This window comes from Spinacia oleracea, chromosome 1 (genome assembly GCF_020520425.1).
Source record: "Spinacia oleracea cultivar Varoflay chromosome 1, BTI_SOV_V1, whole genome shotgun sequence".
Taxonomy (NCBI): domain Eukaryota; kingdom Viridiplantae; phylum Streptophyta; class Magnoliopsida; order Caryophyllales; family Amaranthaceae; genus Spinacia; species Spinacia oleracea.
In genome coordinates this window covers 87,996,396-88,014,141 of record NC_079487.1, presented here as the reverse complement: position 1 = coordinate 88,014,141, position 17,746 = coordinate 87,996,396, and the positions used below count along the sequence as shown (strand labels likewise).

At 37.2% G+C, this 17,746-nt stretch overlaps 3 protein-coding genes across 4 annotated transcripts; 1 reads left to right on the top strand and 2 right to left on the bottom strand.

The window, feature by feature from the left end:
• The first annotated feature begins 136 nt into the window (after positions 1-136).
• On the top strand, positions 137-3,465 carry LOC130467260 (B3 domain-containing protein REM14). The gene is made up of 5 exons (XM_056835722.1): positions 137-1,979; positions 2,083-2,362; positions 2,479-2,633; positions 2,861-3,098; positions 3,192-3,465. The coding sequence occupies exons 1-5, from the start codon at positions 1,908-1,910 to the stop codon at positions 3,206-3,208; spliced, it is 762 nt and encodes a 253-aa protein (XP_056691700.1). The 5' UTR covers positions 137-1,907; the 3' UTR covers positions 3,209-3,465.
• LOC110803340 (pentatricopeptide repeat-containing protein At5g08305) lies at positions 2,001-5,477 on the bottom strand. The gene is made up of 2 exons (XM_022008850.2): positions 3,854-5,477; positions 2,001-2,385 (listed from the first exon to the last, which is right to left on the bottom strand). Exons 1-2 carry the CDS (start codon positions 5,387-5,389, stop codon positions 2,377-2,379), a joined length of 1,545 nt encoding a protein of 514 aa, XP_021864542.1. The 5' UTR covers positions 5,390-5,477; the 3' UTR covers positions 2,001-2,376.
• A 593-nt stretch (positions 5,478-6,070) lies between these two features.
• LOC110803329 (ubiquitin carboxyl-terminal hydrolase 18) lies at positions 6,071-16,077 on the bottom strand. Of its 2 annotated transcripts, XM_022008838.2 has the most exons (12): positions 15,518-16,077; positions 13,200-13,347; positions 13,004-13,092; positions 12,508-12,593; positions 12,271-12,433; positions 11,780-11,903; positions 10,675-10,832; positions 9,369-9,453; positions 9,015-9,227; positions 8,618-8,679; positions 6,900-7,333; positions 6,071-6,830 (listed from the first exon to the last, which is right to left on the bottom strand). In XM_022008838.2, exons 1-12 carry the CDS (start codon positions 15,799-15,801, stop codon positions 6,565-6,567), a joined length of 2,112 nt encoding a protein of 703 aa, XP_021864530.1. In that variant the 5' UTR covers positions 15,802-16,077; the 3' UTR covers positions 6,071-6,564. The 2 variants fall into 2 exon arrangements, with proteins under 2 accessions (XP_021864530.1, XP_056691691.1); XM_056835713.1 differs by having other exon boundaries at positions 6,071-7,333; positions 15,518-16,075.
• Positions 16,078-17,746: the final 1,669 nt, after the last annotated feature.

Sequence of the window (17,746 nt, the reverse complement as noted above, 5' to 3'; positions counted from 1 at the left end):
CCATGTCTCCAATGAAACTGGATGTTGATTTTTGTGCTCTTTCATTTAATTGAATCCAAGTATTGTTCTATAAATTGGATAGTGTACGAACAGATGAGTAAATGATTCTATACCAATTGCCTGTTGGTTCAGTGTTGATTGGGGCTGAACTTGGTAGGAAAAATCGCGTGTTCGATACCCCGCAACAATAATTGGGAGGGGATTGAAACCTATCCACCCAAAACTCGCCACGAATATGGATTAACCATAAAGGTGAACCGGGTGCTAACAAAAAAAATGATTCTATGTTAGCATGGCAGACAGGGAAAATCCCTGAAAATTATTAAGTGCATTGGCACCCAAGGTTATTTTTATGTTCACGGGTGATTCCTCTCATATTTTTTCATGACATTTAAGGGGAAAATGTAAGAGGGTGCACTGTGTGTACCTGGGTGCATCTAATATGTTCTTGAAAATCTCAGTAGACAAGATGTATCGTAGAAGTGTTCCTTTTAAAGGTAGATTGTATGACGAATTTTCCATAAGAAAATCAGGAGTTACGGGGAATGTCAAGCTTTCAAATCCAAGAATAGGGCCATGGCTGAAGAAGTGCACTCTCAAATAGGTGCGTCTTATGTGTTGTTGTACACTTGTACGGGATTGGAGTGCAACTCCATTGCTTTGACTCCGTAACGCTATCGGAGACCATGAGAGTCAACACTAAGGAATAAGAATGTTCAAACCCAAATGTTTAAGAAGATTGTCTTGCATAAAACAATTATTTCTTTGCCCATAAATTAATTTATTTGGATTTTTCCAAGTTTCCAATGAATTCCTTTGCGGATTATTAGAAGAGTCTTTTTGTTTAGCTTGATAAGTAAAAGAACGAATTAAGCTAAATAATATTTTTTCTATTATGTTTAAATAAATGTAAATATAGATATTTGCGGTAAAATATGTATATTGGAGACCGTAAAAAAACAAGTACTTAATATAAGTATTTCACAAAGAGAGAATGCTCATACATACAACAAAAAGTTTTGCACGCACAAGTTGTACAATAAATTTATTGTACAACAGAATAATTTTTACATAGTTTTTTGTAACTTTTACCCAGTTATGTTTTTTTGTAACTGTTAACATATTTTGATTAACTTTTATGTTATGAAAAAAATGATTGATAAACATCTTAGGGGGTGTTTGATTCGCAAACTGGTATGAGGTTGGAATCAAGAATGATATTAATGTGGTATGTGTTTGGAACTTGATTCTTAATACCATGTATTTGGTTCGATTTGGAAATGAGTGTTTTTCCTTTTGTTTGATACCTAGAGTAAAGGTATGAGTCATATCCACCTCCCCCTAGATTTCTAAACCCCATACCTTTGGGGTTTGAGGTATGAGTTTAAATCTCTTAACATTTTCAACCAACCACATGGTATTGGTTTAGACTATTCTAAACCTATACCTCATACCTAAAATTCGCGAACCAAACACTCCTTTAAAGAGTGAACTTTATAAATTATTAGTGATTTTGATAGAATAACTTTTGTTAAAATAAAAATTTGTATCATTATCTTTTACATTAAAACTTTGAATCATTTTAGGTGAATTTTTTGTTTGTACACACAACTCATACAAGTACGTATTATGACATCAATGTCCTAGAAAGAGTGATTTGTTAATAAAGGAGTAAATAAATGAAAAAGAGTGTGAGCCATCATCAATCATGATGATGTGTCACTTCAGGTCTCCACCCTCCACCAAACAAAGAAGACCTTGTATTTTCCCGCGCATTCCCAACTCCCAAAGAGGCAACAACCAACAACAAACTAAAATGAGGCATTTGTAAATTGTAATTACTAATTAGAGTGAGTAGCTCTTTATGTTCTGGTAATAGCTAGTGAGTAAGTGAGGTGGTGTCAAAGATGTCAAGTTCATCAAAACTAGACAATGCTCGATTCATGCAGCCTCTCCTACCCACTTTCCTCAAATCCTTTGTTAGTCAAGTCTCTTTTATGATCTCTCTTTCCATTTCAACTAACATAACATGTTTTGATTATGTTGTCCATTTTTGTATTTGTATTTTGTATTTGCATGCAGTCAATCCCAAAGGCATTTCTGGAGAAGGAATTGAAGGGTTACAAGCCCATAGAGAGTGTAGTGCTAACCACAGACTATCAGCCTCACCGCCATTGGCTCGTAAAAGTCGAGGGCGGACGCGCTTTTAAGGAAGGTTGGAATGAATTCTGTAGCCACTATGGTTTAAAAGCGGGTGACTTTCTAGTGTTTGCTCATCAACTTAACTTGATGTTTCAAGTCTCTGTCTTTGATCCTCTTACTGCCTGTCATCGCTCTTTTTCTTCCTCTAACCACATAATTGGTCAGTCCATCTCTTCACCTTTTCTGCACATACCAATGTTTATAAATTACGGAGTATATCTAATCTAACTAACAGGAATTAACCTTATTTTGCTTGATTAATTGTTCATTAATTAGGGTCAAACACAAAAAGGAGAGGGTCCAAGAAGTTAAGGTCTAGTTATGAAATTAGTGGCAAAAGAAGATCATCAAAAGCCAACCCATCTGTCAAGGACCAACAATTGAGCTGTCGGATCACTCTCAGTTTCTATGCCTTCACCAGCACAAACGTTGTAAGTATTTCTTTGAAAATTCCTCAAGCTCAATCTTTACCCATTTCTTGCAGGAGTTTTTAAATTGTTTTTGTCTATGTTACTTAAATGGTGTACATTCAATTCGAACCCCCAAAGGTAGAAAACTCAAACCAGGAAAACTCAAGCCTGTATTTGAGTGTAGAAACCTAAGATGCATGCTACTTGTTGGCTTACTAATTACTAATTAGCATTGTAATTTGTTGCAGTACCTGCCTAAATGGTTTGTTAGAGAGAGTGGTCTAGAAAACAGATGCTGTGTCATAAAGCTCATAGGCGGAGAAGGTAAAGCCTGGGAAGTAAAGCTGAGATATAGGAAGTATGATAGCCAGGCCTTTATTAAGGGGGGTTGGAAGGAATTCCAGGCTGCAAACAGTCTCAGACCTCGAGATATCATCTGTTTTCAGCTCCTTGAGCGTGGAAGGTGGCCTATCATGAATTGCTACCGTAAGTAATCTTCCCTTCAACAGACCCGCTTCTTTGTTTATTACATGAAAAAGACAACTAATTCAGTGTTTCAAATAATGGTGTTTTGAGCAGGTGAAAGCAAATCCTGATCTCACAAATTAAAGGATAGAATTTTGGGTAACATGACTTATTTTGGCAGTCCATGTGGATCTTACTTGTTTTTGTTTCTGATGATCCACCCAGCCAGTGCTTTGGCATGTAAAGATTTTGGTACTTGTAAGGAAGGTGTAAAATGCTTGTGTACTGTGTATGTATTTGTATCGTGCATAACTTGGGTTGCTGTCGATCTTAGCTGCTTTTGCTGTATCTGTTAACAAGACAGAAAAATCTATCTATCTCTTATACATTTTGCATCTTGGTATCGCGTAGATATGGTAAATTTGTAATGCTTAGTTGCTTACTACATCTGTAATTTCCCTTTTGTACTAAAGTGTGCATGTCTAGTAAAGCATATGCAGAATTCAACACTACATATCAGTTTCAGTTTTCAACATGCTTGTCTCAATTGAAATTTTACAGTTCACTACTTCCAAATTCTAAAATATCTTCAACTCCCAACATTGAAGTAATTAAGTGGCAAGCATTTGGTATCGAATTGACATGTGACAATACTAGATTAGTATACCAAGTTTTATGTAGCTTATACACTAAGAGCAACAAAATGTAAGCTAGTATAACATATGCCCTTCATCATAATATGAAACCTTCTTCATTTGCCTTAAAGTAAAACTTACCATCATATAGATTTCTACCGACTTTGGATGTCTTTTATCGTGTGCTTTAAACATCTCAATGTTGCCTGAAATTTCCACATAGCTGAAGCCAGGAAACTTCTTCACCCCTGTGATGTCCATAGCTTGCCTCATCATCTTTGCGTCATCCCAGCGCTTGATCACGGCATACACATTAGACAAGCCCACATATCTGCCATCATGATGAGGATCAACTTCTACTAGCTTCTTCCCTAGTTTTTCTGCAAGGTCTAACCTTCCATGGCTCATACAACCACTAAAGAGCGCACCCAACGTTGCAGGGGTTGGCTCAAAAGGCATTTTGTTCATAAAATCATAAGCCTCAACCACTTGACCGGCCCTTGCCAAAACATCTATCATACAAGCATAATGCTCGGACTTGGGTTTCATGCCATTTCTCTCAAAAGATTCAAGAAAATCCCAAGCTTCTTTCACCAATCCTGTATGAGCACAAGCAGATAAGAGACACAAATAAGTTATTTCATCTGGTGTCACTCCTACCATTGACATTTCCGCAAATAAATCAAGCGACTCCTTCACGTAACCATGGCTTGCAAGGCCTCCTATAACAGAATTCCACAGCAAAACATCAGTCTTATCCTTTGGTATCCCACTAAACACAACTAAGGCCTCTTCTATTGCTCCACATTTGGCATACATGTCCACAATAGAAGTCATCAACACAAGGTTTAAGGGAAGTTTATGCTCTATAATGTAACGATGCATCGATCTCCCCTGCTCAAGGGCACCTAAATGAGAACAAGCACCCAAAACACTCACCATAGTCACCTCATTAGCCTTAGTTTCCCCTGCTACCTTCATCCTCTCAAACACCTTCATAGCTTCTCCGTACTCACCACTTTTAACACACCCATCAATAAAAGAGCTCCAAGACACAATATTTTTATCAGGCATAGACTCAAACACATCTCGTGCCCTTTCCAAATCCCCACACTTAGCATACCCATCCAACATTGAATTCCAAGTCACAGTCGTCCTTTGAGGCATCTCATCGAACACCTTACGGGCATTTGAAATCTCCCCACGAGAAGCATACATATGAATAAGAGAATTCTGAATGAAGATATCCAACTCATACCCACTCTTCAACACAAAGCAGTGCACTAATGTCCCATGTTTGCTCGAAGTAAGACGTGATGAGGCCTTGGCTAAAGAAGGGAATGTGAAGTAATCTGGGACAACCCCAAATCGCTGCATTTCAACAAAAACATTGATGGAATTGTTGGGAGTTGGGGTGTTACAGAAAAGCCTAATAACTCTGTTCCAATGAACAACAGAGTGGCTGGGATTATGTAATAATAAACGGTGAGTGTAGTCCGCATTGCCTGAATCTGCAAAGATAGTAAAGATTTTGGAGGCAAAAGGGTGGTTTTTTACCAGTCCAGAAACTATTAAAAAGGCATGAATTTGCTTGAGAACTGGAAATGAGTAGGGGTGATCGAGTAAGGTGATTAAAGTTTGGTGTAAGCTGCCATTTCTAATGCACGGCGCCAACATTCAACAATTTCAAGAGAAGCCAGCAGACTGACAAGGAATATATAAAATGCTGGTTTATTTAATTATTGTACAATGCTTAATAATTCTGAGGTTGGCTGGGCCGCTGGTGAAATTTATCTACACCTAGGATTAAAATGGTATTTTCACTTAATGTGTTGAAAAATCAAACAAAATACAAAGTATCGGCAACAATGACAGTATATAACAAGTTAGCAACACTTTTACACATTTATTTAAGGGTGGGCCATCTTTTCCAATTTGCTTTTTTTTTTGGGTGACCAGCGGCCTAGCCAACCTCAATAATACTGCAAAGTGAAAAGTAAAAACCCGAAGAAAAGGTACACCAGCGTGCTTACAAATTAGTAATTACAGTGTCCAGCTCTCTTTCGATTTTCTAAGCAAATATCTTATTTAACATAAAATCTATACGACTATATATATTAAAAGGCCTTTCTTAAAAAATCTGCAAGGCACATGGCGCAATGCTTATGACTAATCATTTTTTTTTTTTAAAGTAGAGAATGTATAAGGCTTAAACCTCTGACCTAAGTTAAGCTATAACAGTATAACATGTTATTATTAAGCTATAACAGTATAACATGTTACTCCGTATATGTTATCATCGGACAAGAAAAACTAATAAATGTAATAAAAAGAGAATTAATTAATAACATTTTCAAATAAAAAATAACATAAATGTTATTAATGCATTAACCCTGAGCGTCGTCCGGGCCTAAAAATAGTTATACTATTACACCGTAGTACTTACAGAGGCCATCAGTTGCCTAATCAAAAGATATTCAAGTTAACTAATATAGTTTCAAGAATTTGGAAGGTTAGCATCCAAGATTTCCTTCTAATACTGAAATCCAAGACTTGGCCCTACATGGCTACATCAGTTCGTTTAAGTAGTTAAAATAATGTCCTTAAAACTAGGAGGACAAAATAATAACAGAGCTCTAAGATTCTCTCATCTATTTCTTACTTCAACTCTTATACTAAATCTATGCTTAATATCATAGATAATACTTTCAAATCGAACAATTTGTTAAATGAATCATTGAAATGGAGGTTCCTCCGCTGTTGCTGCTCGAGCTGCTTCACTGCAACAGAAAAAAATGATAATTACACGCCCCCGAGAAAAATGGTCTCAAGCAAAAGATGTAGCCATGCATTCAAGAAAGCTTCTCTTTCTCTGGTGGCGTATCCAGGCAAGACTTCGGACTTTCATCAGTTATAATGCCGTGGATGATACCGTTACAACAGTTATCAGGCTCATTAAGCTCCACGCTGGCCAACTCCATGTCATCTGGATATACCTCACTTTTTTCCATATTACTAAAGCAGCTCATCTCACCAGGGGCATTTTGATCAGAGGTGACGGGACCTAAACTTTCGGTAATGCCAACTACAAAGGATTTGGATTCATCCGAGAATCCAGCTGAAAAGCCAACAGCATCATCAGACACCGTTGCAGCAGCAAAAGCTAAAGATGCTAAACCATCATCACCTGTGGCATCACTGAATGCATTCCCAGCCATAACAGATGATCCTGGAACTTCACCAAGTGATTCTGCACTTGAACATGTGGAATTCGTTTGGGCAGCAACAGCTGTGAGTGTATTCCAAGGACAATTTCCATTCTCAGACACTTTAACTGAAGCTGGTAGACCTGACACAGAATTCACAGCCCGTGAGTCCTCCAAATCTCTGTAAATAGGTTTATGGTCAACTCCGGATAATTTCTCTAACTGCCTATTTACATCTGAATCTAGATGACTAGCTGAACTGTAACTGGAATTGGACGGCTCCAAATAATTTGAAGTATCAGCCTGTCGGATTGAGCTGCTACTATGTTCTGTCTCCGTCGACAATTTCATCCCATCCTCTTGTTGATTTATTGCAGATTCAAATGTCTTCAGACATTTTGGTCGAGCAGATATCCTGTACCACAAGGAGCAATTTCAGCAAATATAGTTTCCATACACTATGTAGTTGATAGTGGGGTATTTTTTATTATTATAGTTAGTGGGAAGTGGGTCATTTCTGTTTGAAGACGTGAGTGGGTTTTTTCTTTAACGTTTTTATAGAGTAAAGTGGTCTCAAAATAAGTGAGAAAAATAACATATAAATAGTGGGTCCATGTCTTTTATAGAAAGTGGTGCAAGTAATCAGGACAGAGGGAGTACTGTATAAAAAAAATTTAAAAAAAGTAAAAAGACAGCAAAAATTTCATTAGCAAGTGAGCACTTCAAGGTTGTGATATTCCTACCATCCCAAATAAGTGACCGTGAACAAGAAAGGGAATGAGTTTAGGTGCTGATGATTATTGTCAAACTTAGGCTTCAAGTCCTCTACTAGTACAACCATTTCTCAACCCACCAACAAACACCGTGAACAAAGTGCTCTTTTTTGGCAAAGAACACGAGTTTAGTAACTCCACTGACAACTCCTCCATATATGAAACAGTGTGTGGCTATATTTGACAGGCTTTAAAGTGGCATTTGGATTATGCCAAGGGCCTTCTGCATGGTTACCACTGAATTTAATGGGTACGTAACTTCAGACAAGAATAGTGTCAAATTATCAATGAGTATGTAAGGGCAAATGCTTATATGACTTGTGATAACTACCCTTGAAATGATAATTGAAAACCAAAGATCAGGCTCCACAGTGTAGTCTATGTAACAATATAGTGCTAGAGAGATAAGGGGCATTTGCAGCAGTATCAGTGCATGAGAAAATAAGGTGGTCATGCCACATGATTTCCATGCTAGGTAGATGCAAATTGAACAGAGATGACATGAAACGTGAGGAAATAACTCAATCTGTCTTATTTTCCCCTTTCACGGCTAATCATATGTTTATTTAGTATCTGGGATTAATTTTCCTTAAATTAAACTTTAGCCTAGAGAAACATCAATGCCAAACCCAAGGCTGACAGCCTTGAATCCCATCAAGCTGGCTGCACAAATAGGCTATAGATATCATTATACTGGACTGGGCAGAGGCAGAGGCAGAGGTAGAGGTAGAGGTAGAGGTAGAGGTAGAGAGGTAGAGGTAGGGGACAAATTTCATATTCTGAAGACTTTTAGAATTCAAGCATTTTGAAGCCAGACAGGCATATCAAACTTCCTCCCCGTTTCTAAACTGCTTTTACAAATATACTTGACTGAAATATTATGATTGTCATCCCAGACACATTCATGGTAGAAAAAGAAGGTATACCTTCTATATAAAAGCATATAAGCTCCCTGTGAAAGAACTTCATCCAATTCAACCCTTGTCACCTGGAAAATCAGGATAATTAAGTTCTATTCGAAGAAAAATCAAGGGGGAGTCCCAAGGTAGTAAAAGAATTAAAAACACAAATAAGCACACATAGAGAAAGCGAAAAGGGGAGAGGAAATTGTGCAAGCATAGTCCACACTCAAAAAAAATCACAAAAGACCGAGTAAATATGTTCAATCTAACAAAACAAAGGATATCTTCTCAACAAAGGAAAAAACTGGGATATCCTCCTCTAGAAGTCTGGATACATCAGGATAAAAGAAGGATCATGGAAAAGCTGCATAAGTTACACAATACTATTCAATAGTAAATATAATGGGACTTGCAGTTTTACCTTGCAATCATCAATTCTGTACCAATCTCCCTGGAAACCTTTTGTGTAACAGATATAGTGGCCAAAGAAGGATGCATTCAACATGTCCACATGGACAACAACCGCATACAGCTCGTATTTATCCGTGCCATCTCTCTCCTCACTCATATATGTGCTAAGATCCAAATTCTCAGGGAACATAATTTTCTTATTAATTTTACCAAATCTCCCAGTCTGCAACCGTAACAGAGTCATTAGACATATTTAATAATGGAAAACAGGCAGGAAACAATCAGAAATACAAAAGCTCACTAAGGGGCATTCAAGTTAACTTGCGATAAAAAAAATTAAAAAAAAGAAAGAAAGAAATAATACTTGGAATCTTTTCAAAGCAATTGTAAGTACGTTTGGAGCTTGGTGAATGGTTAAACACTTCCATGCCCTGACATAATCATTACACCTGCAAGCAAGGCCCAAAAGATAAAAAAACCGGTGTCAACAAAGAGCTACTTAGCTCTTTTACTTTTCAAAGAGCTATTTAGTGACTCCAAAATACAATGCCAATAAGGATCTATATGGTTTTATGTATGTCTAAAGGATGCCAAGATCTTCACAGTAGTAGCTGTTTCAAATTCCAAGAAAAGCAATTTAACAAAATTAATTAGGTTATACTATTATTTAGCTATATATGTGAAAATTACCAATTCAGAAAAATTCATCGAAATAAACCAATACAGTGTTTCACATCTCTAATAGAGCATCATAAAATCAAAAGGTGATACTTTCTCTACCAACAAAATAAATTCCTTTAGACCTGATGTGACCTTCAAGGTAAATCTCTAACAACTCGTAATTATACCTATCACTAGAATTCTGGAAATCATAGATTACTTCTACAATACTATTTGAATTTAACAATAGTTTTTCACCATGTAAAAAACAATAGAAATTCTAAACAAATGAACATAGAGATAGTACCATTTCATCAACATAGGGGTACAGTTTTACGAATTCAACACATTTTCTAATGATGGAGACGCACACTCACATATTTATACATGACTTTCTAACAGGTACGTCAAAACAACTTAGATGAGGAGGGCTTTGCTACTCTGAAAGTCATGCTATAGGTCGACCAAACTAGAGGCAAGGTGTAAACTAAGTCATTTCCTAACATTCAAGGTTTGCATAACTATATGGTTTAGCTTTAGTACCTTAAGTATAACTAGTATTATCTCTGTCTGGATATCAACAACGGACAAGTTAGAACCGGGATTCTAAATCATGGTATGCAATTGTAATCGATATAATGGTCAACACATCATAGAGGCATAATATGTAGTGTAGCATAAAAGGTCGCAGTTGACGCGGCATATTTTTTTATCAGCTAGTAGTGGTGTTTTATTACAGCCTCATATCAGTTCTGTATCAGCCGACATGTAATAAGGTCCTTTACAAAACAGTCTTGGTTGGGCAAGCTTAAAACCTGTAGGTATTGCAAATAATTGTGAATCCTATTTTTAAGTGTGATGCTGATGCAAAAGTCAGTGACGGACATCTAAATTTCAAAAGTTATCTTACAATTGCGCTGGACTCTATCCACTTTAGTATCTAGACATTTTGAAATTCTATGTCTCACAAATGCAAGGATACCATAGACAAGAAGAGAAATAACTCATACCCGTCACATTTATACATGTTCTCGCCATGAAGCCACTCTTTTGCAGTAAATTGATCAAGGCACTCCTGCAAAGATGTAGCGTCTCCTTGAATTTCTACCGTCAGATCCATCATATTTTCATATTGATTAGATACTTGATTGCACGTGGTACATATAACCTGAAAATAAATTAGACGATTTGAGAAAGGGAAGAAAGAAATACAATAGTAAGTTATATCTCACATGAATTTAATTAAACAGCCAAACAACTTTGTATTCTTTAGGAAAAAGACATTAGTCTGGATTCACAGTATCACTTATTAAAGGAATGTATCGCAACCAAACCAACCAATCATAAAAACACAATATGCTAGTGGAGACAAGTGACAAAACAGAAAAGGAAAACAGATCTTGCTCAGCTTTTGAAATGTATACTGGCCATCTACATACACTACAGTGAACAGGTGTAGAAGATAAATGGGGGAGGGGGGGGGGGGGGATCTGATCTAACTATACATAAAAAGAGTCGAGGCTTAAGTGCACAATTTTGTAATACTGAATATACAACAACAACAAAGCCTTAGTCCCAAAATGATTTGGGGTCGGCTAAGATGAATCGTCATAGTAACCAAATCCAACCAGAAAGGAGGGGGAAGTTAAAAGAATAAACAGTAAAGAGGAAGAAAGAGTACTCCCTCCGTCCCGGAATACTCGACCCGGTTTGACCGGCACAGAGTTTAAGGGACTTGAATTGACTTATTTAATTTAATAGGTAGTAGTTGATAGTGGGGTATTATTTTAATGTAGTTAGTGGGAGGTGGGTTAAGAGGTGGGGTTGGGGGAGAGTAGGGGTTGAATTTTTAATTATTTTTTGTATGGAGTAGGGGGTAGGTGGGTTAATAGGGGTGGAGTGAGAAATAATATAATATTGTTAGAATATTTCCATTTTTAAAAACAGGTCAAGTATTAAGGGACGGCCCGATAAGGAAAGCAGGTCAAGTATTCCGGGACGGAGGGAGTAATACTGAATATGGATATTAAAAAAAAACATGTTTGAATTAATGACCCGTTGTCGCGGATACTGCTTCAGATAAGTTGTATCAATATAAATTGAAGCCGGACTAACCTGGGATCGAAGCTGACCGCCAAAAATATGTTGTATAAGGGTAGTTTCTTGAGATTTCGGATGAATGACTCTCTCTCCACCGTGTTCATCAAGGCAGACAGATTGCATTGTATCAATTGCAAACCTACAAATCCACAAAAAATTATCAATTACCTATATAATACAAGTATATATGTGCCAGAAATGCATGTACACATGATGTCACCGCTAAAAGATACAGGTAAAGACTCATACAATGTCAGAGACAAACTACGTGCTTGGACTCTCCACATAACCACAGGGCATTAGCCACTTTACATGATACAACACTAGAGACTCCAAAGTTTGAAACAATAATTTATTTTAAAAAATGACTAAGAGATTCTAAAACCAACCAATTTGACCCCTCAAATACTCCTAAAATATCTGATACAACAGGTTTAGCAGAGTCCGGGAAACAAAAAAGGTCTGGAAGTACCATAAGCATGTAGTACATTAGTGATAAAGATTACCTCATGAACTCATGAGCATCCTCTTGTTTTCCATGACCAAGGTTGCTACCAATGCTAGGTAACCGCGACAAGATATTAATTGGTGAGAAGGGCTGTTGACTCCTACTAGCTCTTGTCATTTGCATTTCAAGTTCACAGAGGAAGCACCACCCATCTCTCCTGCCTAAAGAAACAAGAATATAAGCATAATTGCATCACATAAGAGCTATAAAATTAGTTAAAGAGGTTATCGCTTACAATCTCTTCGATGGCCTTTCTCCAACAGATATGCTACAAGTGGACGGGTGTGTGTAAGGCATTGTAGAACCACATTAGCAAAACAACTGCAAAGACGCAGAAAGGGGAAAAAATCAGCCCGGAAAGCGAGAATTTGGTACAAATTAATAATTAGATTATTTTAGGAAGCATAAAAAAAACAAATAACCTTTTTTTTTTTTAAACTTTGAGCATTCAATTCTAGAAGCTTTCGTGTTAGCGAGCTGATAGCCAATGACTATTTATCATTCGTAAGTAACATTTCTATCTCCTTTTACTATTTTCCCTTTCCCTTGTCCTAACAGTTATCAGAATAACTCTTCTCTAAGTTTTTGTTTCTCAGAAGAAGTGAAAACCACCTCAACTTTTAACACAATCATAGGGAAAGATAGAAGTTGAGTTAAATGGCAATTGGTTCCCAGGGATGGGGGGAGGGGGTAGGAAGAGTCATACTGAAATTAGTACACAGATAACAAACCTGTTTCCACAGTTTAGAAGCCCACAAGGTGGAAAGACAGATTTGTCCCAGTTGTAAAGTTTGACAAATTCATCGTATGGGAAGAGAACCTGAAAATTTTGACCACATGAAATGGATATCTAGAAACAGGAGCAACAATGATCAGCTAAAAAGTTACGCCAAGAAAACAACAGTGCTAGCAGTATCTTCCACTGACCTTGTCCACAGCCTTCTGTGTCTTGTCAGATCTACTTGAAGGGACCAAAGCAATAGACACACTACGTTTTCGTACCATTTGCTGTGGTGACTTCGAACATTTTTTCTTATGCTCTGACATCCAATGTTCTCTTTGGCAAATTTCGGAGCTTGAAAGGAACAAGAAGAAAAAACAAAACTAATTCAAGAAAATAAATATCTAAAGTTTCAAGGGGCAAGGAGCTCCAACAGAGTCATTGACTAATTGCAATACTAATGCATAAATAGAAGTAAATGAGCTCATACAGAGACAGTGTAGTAAGTGAGGAACTACAAAGTGCAATAGCATTGGCTTTTCACCCAAAAAGAAGAAAAAAAGAATCATCGAGAGGTGCAATAAGTCAACTTACAACAAGAAGTTAGTAACGGATAGCAATGACAACAAAAGCATGATTTCTAGGAAGAAACAACAACCAAGTGAAAATGCTAAAAGAAATAAGCATTTCTCCTCAACAATCAGAATTCGGATGTCCTTGTAAAATAAACAATGATTTGTTTCAGCAATTAGCATCCACAATGATATCGTAGAAGCACAACCTTAGTTTTAAAAAGCGCGAAGCGCACCGAAGTGCACAAGGGCCCTGAGGCCTAGGCGCAAAGCGCAAAGCGAAAGCACGCGCTTTTCGTAGGCGAAGCGCAACCGAAAAGAAATAATAAAATTTCAAAAGTTCAGAAAATATGGAAAAAATATGGAAAGAAAAGATGAAAAAAAAATAGAGAAATCGAAAAGATGAAAGAAAATTTCAGAATCCGACAGAAAAAATCCGGTGAGAAGGCTAGAGAAATCTGGCGACGGGAGAACATTGCACGGTTTTCAAAAACCCCCCAAATATTCGCTTTTTAAAAAATAAATAAATCACGTGATACTTTAAAAAAGAAGATCAGAGTCACGTGGCTTTATTTTTTATATAAAAGAAGGGTATGTTGTGCCCAGACTACAAGAAGCGCAAAAGCGCTATGTCGCATTGCTTCGGCTGGAAAAAGCGTTCTGTTGTGCGCTTCTTCGCTTCCATCGCTTAGCTTTTTAAAACTAAGAGCACAGCCATTCACAATTCACCAGTTCCACTTAAATGTATCATCATTATGCTCCCTATATGTATGCTGGTATGCTCTCTCATGCTTGATTAAAATGAATGAGTAGGCATCCACCACGACTAGGAAACGAGTCTCTAGTTTAGGGTATACTTAACATTATGAAGTGAAAAAATGGAACTGGTGCTTCACCTTTAATCCGAAACAAACAGCATGAACCAAATCCACTATTTCAATTAGTTTCAAGATTCCGTCTTTCATTGTAGATTGGTCATATTTACTCCCTGTTATCTAGTTAGGAAAGCTCAACAGATGCATCTCAATAAACTCTGCAGCCTTCTGCTGATAGTTGCACGAAACAGTCAAAAACAAATTCCAACTCAAGTTACTCCAAACTCTGTTGTTATCCAACAAGGCAACAAAAAAGGAAAAGAACCTGACGCCACAATTACGAATCAAATGTACGTGGCATTCTGCTAGAAGAAATCAACTCAGCATGAAATGCAGAGGAGAAGTGAAGTCATGTAAAGATTAGCGTTAACCAAATTAACCTCAAACTCTCAAAGTGCCTTTCTCAAACCCCACGAAACGCAGTGCAATGGCATTCATGTCTAAACCCCTCATCAAGAATCATTATTCACAGAGATCCCTTTAAATACAAGTTCTTTGACGCTTCCCTCAAATTTCTCCCAACCAAACCCTTGAAATATTCTTAACCTCCATCACGCCTGATCAGCATTTTGTGATAATGGGGAGGTAAAGAAGGATCAGTCAAGCAAAAGACAATATCCCTTATCTCACAAATTAAGAATAAGAGTGAAACCTACTTTACAAGCTCGTACACTCATTTAATATATCCCACTTCATCAAACCACTCGCCGTTGTTAATCTTGGTTCTTACTCAATGTAACCTTAACAATTTGACAGCCCCACATTCATTCTAATCCCAAGTCATTGAAAATCACATTCAATTGACTCCTCATGATTGGCATACAAATCATATCGAATTGTTCGTTTTGCTTAACAAGATATCATACTCGATTACCGATTTTGTACTTCTTACTGGATCAGAAATAAGTAACCTTCCAGTAAGAAAATTCATAATTTTACCATCTCTACTCAACTATACCATACAAATGCATTAATTTAACAAATCATAATAACAACACCACAATACAACATTACCATTATAATTCATTTATTTTAAAGAGATAATTATTAAAACAGAAAAAAGAAAAGAAAACATACCAATATCTAACAAGTTTACAACCAGTGCAAAGCTTAGAAGCAGGCTTGCCGCAAGAAGCACAAGAATCAGCGGCGGCAGCATTGGGGTTAGAAGCTGCCATACCGCAGAACGGAGAATTGAAATTAGCGTCGACGACGAAGTATTTCGACGCAGTAGAGCGTAAGAGGTAGAGAAACCCTAACGCAAGAAGGAAGACGGTGATGAGAAACTGGAGCAACCAATTCGGGTAAGAATACGGGTTCGGATCCAAAGACAGTGTCGAGGTGATAGAGGAGACATGCATCTATTTGTACCCTTTTCCCAGTATTTGTACCTCTCTACAAATTCATCGACCTTTTTAATTTTTATATTTGGGGCTTACAAATTCTGGAAAATTAGGAAAATGTTAATAAGTAGAAATAAATTTTAAAAATTCGGATTCCAAATTGGTGCTTTCTCTCAGTTGTTCCTCTCTCCTGTGTTAGTTTGTTGATGAAGGTTTTTGCCGTTTTCCCAAAAAAAATAGGAAGAAATAATTTCGCTGGTTTTAGGAAAGGAAACAAATCTTAAAAGGTGCCTTGGATTTTATTTTGGGTATCTTTTCGGGTTCACCTTATATCTCTTTTGGTATGTTATTCCAGTCTTCCGCTTGTAGGTAAATTGATAATTTGGACTTTGGAAATCACTTGTTAAGGTGTGTTCTTTTTAATTTATACGGAGTAGTAAATTTTGTGAAACACTATCTCAATTTTTGGACGTTTTGTAAATTACTACCTTATAAAAAAAAAATTATATTTTGTTACCTTATAAGTTTGATATGTTTTAATAACACTACTTTGTAACAAAAATCGTTAAATACTTAAATCTCTTCGTTTGTGGCTCCCACCCCATCCATTTCTCTTTCCTCTTCCCCAATCTATATATTCTCTGTTCTTTCCATACTTTAGTTGTACCCCGTACAACTAGTCCCCAAGAGTAGGGCTGACTACTTGAAGTTAGGCTTGCTCTTTCTGGTCCCTTTTTTGCGCAGTTGACTATATATGTTACTGCACTTTTTTTTTTTTTTTGGAAATGTAAACCGTCACGGTTTACTGCATTCCACGTGTCTTTCATCAAGGTGGGTAAGTTGAAGAGCTTTTTGAATCTGAGCCGTTCACTCTCCCCTTTAAATACGTCACTTCAGTCCTTTTCTCTCTCCTATTTCTTACCTTCTTCATCTTCTCACTCCCTTTCAACTTCTTCTCGTTCGAACTCAATTTCGCCATTTCCGAAGTGTTCTAACTCCAAGCTCCTTACTTTCTCGTGTTTTCGTGTTTCTTCGGTGATTGCGCTTCGATTTGCGGTGGTTTCCTCGTCTGAAAGTGCCAAGGTTTTCTGGGTTCACGTTTTTTCTCAAGGGTTTCAGTCCGCCATTGTTATGTTCTTGTTTGCATCTTCTCCTTTTCCAGGTACTTTTTTCGCTTTTATTTTGTTATTTTCTTTGTTTGTGCATGCCAATGTAACTGTTTTGGTCATTTTTGCGGATTTTCACGATATGTGTATTGTTGGGTGTAATGTTAGAGTATTTGTGCCTTTCGATTTCGCCATTTATGCACTTTCGAAGCTTTTCTCCTTCCTTTATGTCGTTTTGTGCTTTTCTTCCTGTCGTTTTGTGTCTGTGGTGCCTTGCTACTTTTATTTTGACTTTTCTTCTTCTACTCTTTGTTTATTCTTTTTCCTTTCTTCTCTTTTCTTTCAGTCAACATTTTTGATACCTCTGATAGTGCCAATCCTAGTAGCCCTGGGTATATGAGTGATTCTTCTGAGCCATATTCCCCTTCTTTCCCTTCATCTGTTTCTTTATCTTCTGATGAAGAAGCTAGAGTAGTAGCACAGAATAGAACCAAGTCTATGAATGATGTTATGTCTCGCTCTGCGCCTGCGGTGATATCCATCTCCAGTGGTTCTTCCTCTGGGGGTGGATCTCCCGTTGCAGGCGGGGCCACGCCTGCTGTGCCAGAGCTTTCTCCTTCGTATCGTCAGACCCTTAGTGAACTGCGCCATGAATTTCGCTCCAATCCAGCATAGCTCTATTGACTAATACATCAAGACACTGCCAACATACCAAATTATAAGGAAACTATACCGAATTTGAGTGCAAAAGGAAAAATGACATAACCTTGAACACATAAGGACATAACCTTGAGTTAAATTGAATTAATTTTGGCTATTAAAAAAAGAAATTGACAAAAAATTTAATTCACACAATC

What these genes read in the sequence shown, in the direction of transcription:
- LOC110803340 (XM_022008850.2), bottom strand. Translation starts at nt 5,389, where the DNA reads ATGTTGGCGCCGTGCATTAGAAATGGCAGCTTACACCAAACTTTAATC.
- LOC130467260 (XM_056835722.1), top strand. Translation starts at nt 1,908, where the DNA reads ATGTCAAGTTCATCAAAACTAGACAATGCTCGATTCATGCAGCCTCTC. An exon ending in TTCCTCTAACCACATAATTG is followed by an intron (nt 2,363 to 2,478) that starts GTCAGTCCATCT and finishes TTCATTAATTAG; the next exon opens with GGTCAAACACAAAAAGGAGA. An exon ending in CCTTCACCAGCACAAACGTT is followed by an intron (nt 2,634 to 2,860) that starts GTAAGTATTTCT and finishes AATTTGTTGCAG; the next exon opens with TACCTGCCTAAATGGTTTGT.
- LOC110803329 (XM_056835713.1), bottom strand. Translation starts at nt 15,801, where the DNA reads ATGCATGTCTCCTCTATCACCTCGACACTGTCTTTGGATCCGAACCCG. An exon ending in GCGGTCAGCTTCGATCCCAG is followed by an intron (nt 10,833 to 11,779) that starts GTTAGTCCGGCT and finishes ATTTATTTTCAG; the next exon opens with GTTATATGTACCACGTGCAA. An exon ending in ACAGAATTGATGATTGCAAG is followed by an intron (nt 8,680 to 9,014) that starts GTAAAACTGCAA and finishes CTGATTTTCCAG; the next exon opens with GTGACAAGGGTTGAATTGGA.